Here is a 7251-nt window from a genome sequence, read left to right on the forward strand (position 1 = left end):
CTGATCTCTAGAAGGTCAGTGTTCCTCTGTGGTCYGTCACTGGGAGCACACCTAACACAGACTCTCTCCTCTCTGACAATGGCAGGAAAAGGGTGTAGGAGGGGGCTGCTCTCTACGCTGACCTRATTGTTCTACGCTAGACGTGAAGGAGGGAGAATGAGGAGGACAAGGATGGAGGAGGGAGCAGGGCCAACTATTCCTTCAGCCCCAGACAGGCCTGTGTTAAGTACGGTCCCAGCACCCGGACCCCAGTCACCGACCCGAGTCCCGAGGGCTGGTTGGCTGACTGCCTCCCCTCTGAGACTCCTGCTCTGGTGCACGTAGACTGAGCGGGCCAGCCAGTCTGAGGAGACGTCTTGAGTCTAGTCCCCTGGTCGCTTTGTTCTGCAGGAAGGAACTGGAGCGGACCAGGCCGGATATGTCCTCAGTGGCCCCTGCCTGGCCACCACCGGTCAGCCGGCACATAACTCAGGTCCCCAATGACTGACTGGATCAGTAGCAGTAGCACCACCACTATGGACTGTGGGAAGCAGAGGGGTGAGACTCAGTCAGATAGCCTGGTGCCAGATCTGTTTGTGCTGTCTAGACAGCTCCTGTGGTCAATGAAGTGACAATGACCAGCAAGCAAGATCACAAACCAATCTGACTGCCTCCCCCTTGGGAAAACAACCAGAAACCAGCCAGTCCCACAGGGACAGAGGACAGGAAGTCCTAGATATATACAGTATGTCACCCTGGATCTCCTTATCACTGACTCAGACAGAGAAAACTACAATTCATCTACTATAATGTAACTTAACCACCATGATGTTTACCAACATGAGTTCAGTCTTCATTAATAAGTGAGGGCCAATCTACTATATATCCATCAGGCTGGAGTTGATGAGACCKTGAGAGTTTATGAAGGACAACAAATGGGACGATGGAAATTATTGCACAAGGACATGAGCAAACGTGCACATCCACGCACGCATACAGAAACAGACGAGCCGGCTCGAATGTCAATGAAAAAACATTGTCATCCATAGGAAAAGGAAGAACGTGWTGAAAGGCAGGCAATAGCAATACCTATTGAAATCAAATGGTACCGGATGACTTCAGCACACGGCGGCCAAGTCGCAGTCACACAAACAAGGCAACTGGATGTTGTTAGGGTATTGAAAATATATCACACCCCCAGATTCATGCAAGCATTGTGTTGACATGCTCAGAATCCCCCAGAGCATGCAGAGATATACATATCACAATCTCATGTTGACATCATCAACACGATGACTGAGCTGTCCTTCCCCATCTGTCACTATGAAAACATGAGGGCTTCCTGCCATCAGTGACTACTGTACCTCCCTGGCCCTGTCATGCTCTTTAATCTGACCTGACGTAAACAAGCGCACGCACACCTTGGCTAAAGCTTTGCTGGGGTCAGGTGGGTGTAAACTATGTCAGAAATGGGACTGAATAGAGGGAAGGGGAAGGGGCTTGACTCATCCTTAATGAAGCACGTCTCACTCCAGACCCAGGACAAGCTCCATAGAATCATCCTGCAGGAAGCTGACCCGTCTTCATAACATGGGGTGTAGAGAGGATGCTGGTTCTCCCCTATGCCCTGCCTTTCCTGTCCTCTCCAGGTACTTTTACCTAGTGGGCCTTGGTGCTGCTATTCTGGGTCTGGGCTGTCGAAGTGAGTAATTGGGGTGGGAAAGAGGGAGGTTGTGAATTAGTCTATTTCCCCAGAGTAGCCCTGGAATCTGAGGGGGGAAACATTTTCGAATCAAATTGTATTTGTCACATGCGCTGAATACAACAGGTGTAGACTTTAACATGAAATGCTTACTTACAAGCCCTTAACCAACAACGCAGTTAAGTAGTAAGAACATTTGATCATTTAAAAAAAGGAACTAGTAACACAAAAGAATGAGTATATATACAAAGGAGTAGCGGTACCGAGTCAATGTGAAGGGGTACCAATAGTTGAGGAAATATGTTACTGGCAGGTAGAGGTCAAGGTGACTAGGCAATTAGGATAGATAATAAAAAGTGACAAGATCACAACGCGTGAGTGTGGCATCAATATGCATGTATGTGTTTTGTGTGCGTGTGTGTGTGTGTGTGTGTGTGTGTGTGTGTGTGTGTGTGTTGTGTGTGTGTGTGTGTGTGTGTGTGTGTGTGTGTGTTGGAGTGTTTGTGTGTGGTGTGTGTTGAGTGTGCATAGAGCCAGTGCCAGAAAGTCAGTGCAATAAAGGGAGTCGATGTAAATAGTCCTGGTAGGCAGTTAATTAACTGTTCAGCAGTCTTATGGCTTGAGGTAGAAGCTGTTCAGCAGTCTTATGGCTTGAGGTAGAAGCTGTTCAGCAGTCTTATGGCTTGAGGTAGAAGCTGTTCAGGAACCCTTTGGTCTTTCGCAGTAGCAGAGAGAACAGTCTATGAACTGGGTGTCCTGGAGTCTTTGACCATTTTTAGGGTCTTCCTCTGACACAGCCTGGTATAGAGGTCCTGGATGGCAGAGCTCGGGTTTGGGATCCATCCATTCCTCTCCCCGACCACAAAATAATTACATATCTCTCCCGAAATCCCCCATAATCCATCTTCCTCTCCCCAAAACCCCTCCCCCATAATCCATCTCCCCGAAAAATGTAAAACAACTTTGTTGCCGTTTAATCAACATCATGCGTGTTTGATTCCTACTGTATGTTATGTAAGCCCTGACTTCAAGCATCACACACACTGAGCCACGTAGTCAAGACACACACATTCTCAAACACACACAAACACAGTCGTCGTCCCCCACACACACACACACACAGAGCTCCAGTCACAGAGGCTTAGCGGCGCGGCGTGGCGCCGTCTGCTGCTATATTTAGTCAGGTTATCAGTGAGGTAAACCTAGGGACTGACTGACTGACTGCTCCTGGCCCCTGAGAGCCTGCACGGGGATAATAGAGAGCTTTATGTGCCACTGAGACCAACAGGGCAATGGGTATTACACACACTGAATGGCACTACTGACAAACACTGGGCAACAGGACCGGCATTCCCAGGTCTCAAGAGATACATATCATCAGGAAACATGATTATAAACAGTAGTATTTCAGTCATCTTGAGGAGGTACTTTCTTTGGTCTATTTTCAACTTTTTTTTGCCTTTGAGTTTTACTTTCAGGGTCATCCGCGTCCTCAGTCAGTTCCTTCCCGTGCGTTGTGGTGTGTGAGTTATTTACAAAGCAGTCAGTCAAAGGAGATGGCGTGGTGATCACAATGAAACAATGACCTGGAGACTGGCTTGGCCTGGCGTGGGGTCATGGCTGGCTGACTGGCAGGCAGGCAGAGCAGTGACGTGGGCAGGGGGGGGGGACTCCCTGGTGGCCAGTCTGGACATGAGACCAGACAGGTGGGGGTGGAGGTATGTGTGTGTGTGTGTGTGTGTGTGTGTGTGTGTGTGTGTGTGTGTGTCTCTCCTGCCCTCCAGTGCCAACATCCTGCCCGTCAGCAGAACAGACAACCCCAGACGGGAACACTGGCACACAGTGACGTAGTCCTGTAGACATGCGAGACAGACCCACCCTAGCTGTATCTGTATCCTATTCCTGACCTGCTCCAATAATTACCCCTCTGGGATGAATAAATCTTCTTAGAATTGAATTCCAAAGTTCTACAGTCAGACAATATATATATATATATATATTTGGAAATTGGTAGGTTTTACAGCCAGAGACATTTTTCCATTTAAAAAAAAAATGTAACCTTTAACTAGGCAAGTCAGTTAAGATCAAATTCTTATTTACAATGACGGTCTACCCCGGCCAAACTAGGACGATGCTGGGCCAATTGTGAGCCACCCTATGGGACTCCCAATCACGGCCGGATGTGTGGAGCCTGGATTCGAACCAGGGACTGTAGTGACGCCTCTGAAATGCAGTGCCTTAGACCGCTGTGCCACTCGGGAGCCCGTAATGTGTTTTAAAGATCTTGCTAGAGAACAGAGAGAAATATATATATATTTGTAGTACATAGAGAAAAGTAATTTATTTAGGATTTAAGGGACAGAAAACCAGCAAYGACTTGGTCTGAGCAAGACCTTATCTAGTGTTTTATGAGAAATTATGGAACTCAAGGAAACGTACCTTAAAACTACCACTGGGCGCCAGTATTGGCCTTTTAACATGGTCAGAGGTGAATGGACAATGTTTCAACACTAGATGTCAGAGTTCACTCACATAAAGGACAAGACTATTCCTTACAATTCTTAGTATGAAGTTCCATCTTTTAGCCACCAGATGGCGCTCCCTACCATTAGTAGGTATGTGGTCTTGTTAGAAAGCAGATAGAAGAGGATCGAGACAAAGAAAGAGATTAACTCACAGTAAGGCCTGGCAGGAACTTCTCCATGTCATTCAGGTCGATGCCATCATCATCATCATCATCTTCAAACTTGCCTTTCATCATCCTGAGAGACCGAGAGATAAGGGATGAGTAGGCGGGATAGGTGGGCTCTGATTGGCTTATAACAGGYCACAATTTCTCTTCTATTCCTCACATTTTCTCTCGTCACCTTCTCAWAACTCATTGGACAAGAAGGTCCGAGGGGAGGGACCTTGGACCTTCTCCTKCAATATGGTGAGCAGGAGGTGAGGATAGGTTGTGAGGAATGGTGGTAAGACCATTTGAGCTTGAGTTTAGGTGATGATAACCCAGTACTGAGACTGAGAGGCCTAGGGGTCAGGATGAGTRTAGCAGAGGCTACAGACACCAAGTAGTAATGGAATGGACCAGCATCATCATMTTCATGTCTATCCCATAGGAGAGGATTAATGGGAGGGATTGTATGGGGCCTTCAGATCTGCAAGTGGAAACATTGAATAACATGGAAGGGTGAGGCCAGGTAGAAGGGGAGGGCAGGTAGAAGGGTTAGGGCCAGGTACGAAGGGTGGAGGGCCAGGTAGAAGGGTGAGGGCAGGTAGTAAGGGTGAGGGCAGGTAGAAAGTGAGGGCAGGTAGCAGCGATCCCATCTGCAAAGTGAAACATTGAATAACATGGAGGGTGAGGGCCAGGTAGAAGGTGAGGGCCAGGTAGAGGGCTGAGGGCAGGTAGAAGGGTGAGGGCCATGTAGAAGGGTGAGGGCCAGGAGGTTGAGGCAGAGAAGGTTGAGGGCCAGGTAGAGGGTGAGGGCAGGTAGAAGCGTTAGGGCCAGGTAGAAAGCGTTAGGGCCAGGTAGAAGCGTTAGGGCCAGGTAGAAGCGTTAGGGCCAGGTAGAAGCGTTAGGGCCAGGTAGAAGCGTTAGGCCAGGTAGAAGCGTTAGGGCCAGGTAGAAGATTAGGCAGGTAGAAGCATTAGGGCCAGGTAGAAGCTAGGGCAGGTAGAAGCATTAGGCCAGGTAGAAGCATTAGGGCCAGGTAGAGATTAGGGCAGGTAAGAAGCATTAGGGCCAGGTAGAAGAGCGTTTGGGCCAGGTAGAAGGGTTATGGACAGAACTGGGACACACTGTTTTCTATGCTCACGTCAGGAGTTCGCTGGAAGCAAACGCTTCCTTTCTCAGTAACTTCTGGCCGAAACGCTTCCTTTCTCAGTAACTTCTGGACAAACGCTTCCTTTCTCAGTAACTTTGGAACAAATGCTTCCTTTCTCAGTAACTTCTGGACAAACGCTTCCTTTCTCAGTAACTTCTGGACAAACGCTTCCTTTCTCAGTAACTTACCTGGACAAACGCTTCCTTTCTCAGTAACTTCTGGACAAACGCTTCCTTTCTCAGTAACTTCTGGACAAACGCTTCCTTTCTCAGTAACTTCTTATTGATTTAATTGACCCACTAGATGCACTCACCCCTCTCTGTCGATGTGTGGTAGATGCTTTGGTGTTCCTCTGAAGGGTTTCCTGTGGAACTGGCTGAAGTCTAGCTTTTCAGGCTGGAGGTCCCATGTCGCCCCCCTACAAAACACAACATTGGACAAGAAGATGACATAACCATCAAAATCGGTCGCGTACACATATTTGCAGATGCTACCGCAGGTGCAAAAATATGCCTGTGTTTCTAGCTCTAAAAGTGCAGTAATACCTAGCAATACACACAAATCCCCAAAAATGTATAAGTATGTATGCACATATGTATGCATTTATGTATGCACGTATGTATGCACGTATGTATGCACGTATGTACGTACAGCGGCTTGTGAAAGTATTCACCCCCCTTGGCATTTTTCCTATTTTGTTGCCTTACAACATGGAATTAAGATGGAATTTTTGGGGGGTTTGTATCATTTGATTTACACAACATGCCTACCACTTTGAAGTTGCAAAATATTTTTTATTGTGAAACAAACAAGAAATAAGACAAAAAAACAGAAAACGTTCAGGGTTCATGACTATTCACCCCCCCCGCAAAGTCAATACATTGTAGAGAGTCACCTTCTGCAGCAAATACAGCTGCCAGTCTCTTGGGGTATGTCTCTTTAAGCTTGGCACTTCAAGCCACTGGGATTTTTGCCCATTCTTCAATGCAAAACTGCTCCAGCTCCTTCGAGATGGATGGGTTTCGCTGGTATACAGCAATCTTTAAGTCATACCACAGATTCTCAATTGGATTGAGGTCTGGGCTTTGACTAGGCCATTCCAAGACATTTAAATGTGTCCCCTTAAACCACTCAAGTGTTGSTTTAGCAGTATGCTTAGGGTCATTGTCCTGCTGGAAGGTGAACCTCCGTCCCAGTCTCAAATCTGTTAGACTGAAAAAGGTTTCCCTTAAGAATTTCCATGTATTTAGGGCAATCCATTATTCCTTCAATTCTGACCAGTTTCCCAGTCCCTGCCGTGTGAAAACATCCCCATAGCATGACGCTGCCACCACGGGGTGATGAGAGGTGTTGGGTTTGCGGCAGACAGTGTTGTCCTTGATGGCAAAAAAGCTAAATTTTAGTCTCATCGAACCAGAGTACCTCCTTCCATATGTTTGGGGAGTCTCTCACATGCTTTTTGGCGAACACCAAACTTGTTTGCTTATTTTTTTCTTTAAGCAATGGCTTATTCTGGCCACTCTTCCGTAAAGCCCAGCTCTGTGGAGAGTACGGCTTAGAAGTGGTGGGCTCCTATGGATAGATATCAATTCCGATGTGGAGCTTTGCAGCTCTTCGGGTTATCTTTGGTCCCTTTGTTGCGCTCTCTGCATGGAATGCCCTCCTTGCCCTGCGTCTGTGAGTTTGTTGGTGGCTGCCCTTCTCTTGCAGGTTTGTCTGTGGTGCCCATATTCTATTCAATTGTTTTA

The 7251-nt window shown here is 47.3% G+C and overlaps 1 protein-coding gene across 1 annotated transcript in view; it reads right to left on the bottom strand.

Moving 5' to 3' along the window:
• Window positions 1-252: 252 nt before the first annotated feature.
• LOC111964671 (CBP80/20-dependent translation initiation factor) overlaps window positions 253-7251 on the bottom strand; it is a 38156-nt gene continuing 31157 nt past the window's right edge. Inside the window, exons 5-8 of the mRNA XM_023988511.2 lie at window positions 5817-5921; window positions 4359-4443; window positions 2900-2923; window positions 253-438 (exon numbers count right to left, since the gene is read on the bottom strand). Of these exons, the coding sequence (XP_023844279.1) occupies window positions 253-438; window positions 2900-2923; window positions 4359-4443; window positions 5817-5921 (400 nt within the window). The remainder of the gene's footprint in view (window positions 439-2899; window positions 2924-4358; window positions 4444-5816; window positions 5922-7251) is intronic.

Source organism: Salvelinus sp. IW2-2015, linkage group LG6.1 (assembly GCF_002910315.2).
Source record: "Salvelinus sp. IW2-2015 linkage group LG6.1, ASM291031v2, whole genome shotgun sequence".
NCBI classification, from domain to species: Eukaryota; Metazoa; Chordata; class Actinopteri; order Salmoniformes; family Salmonidae; genus Salvelinus; species Salvelinus sp. IW2-2015.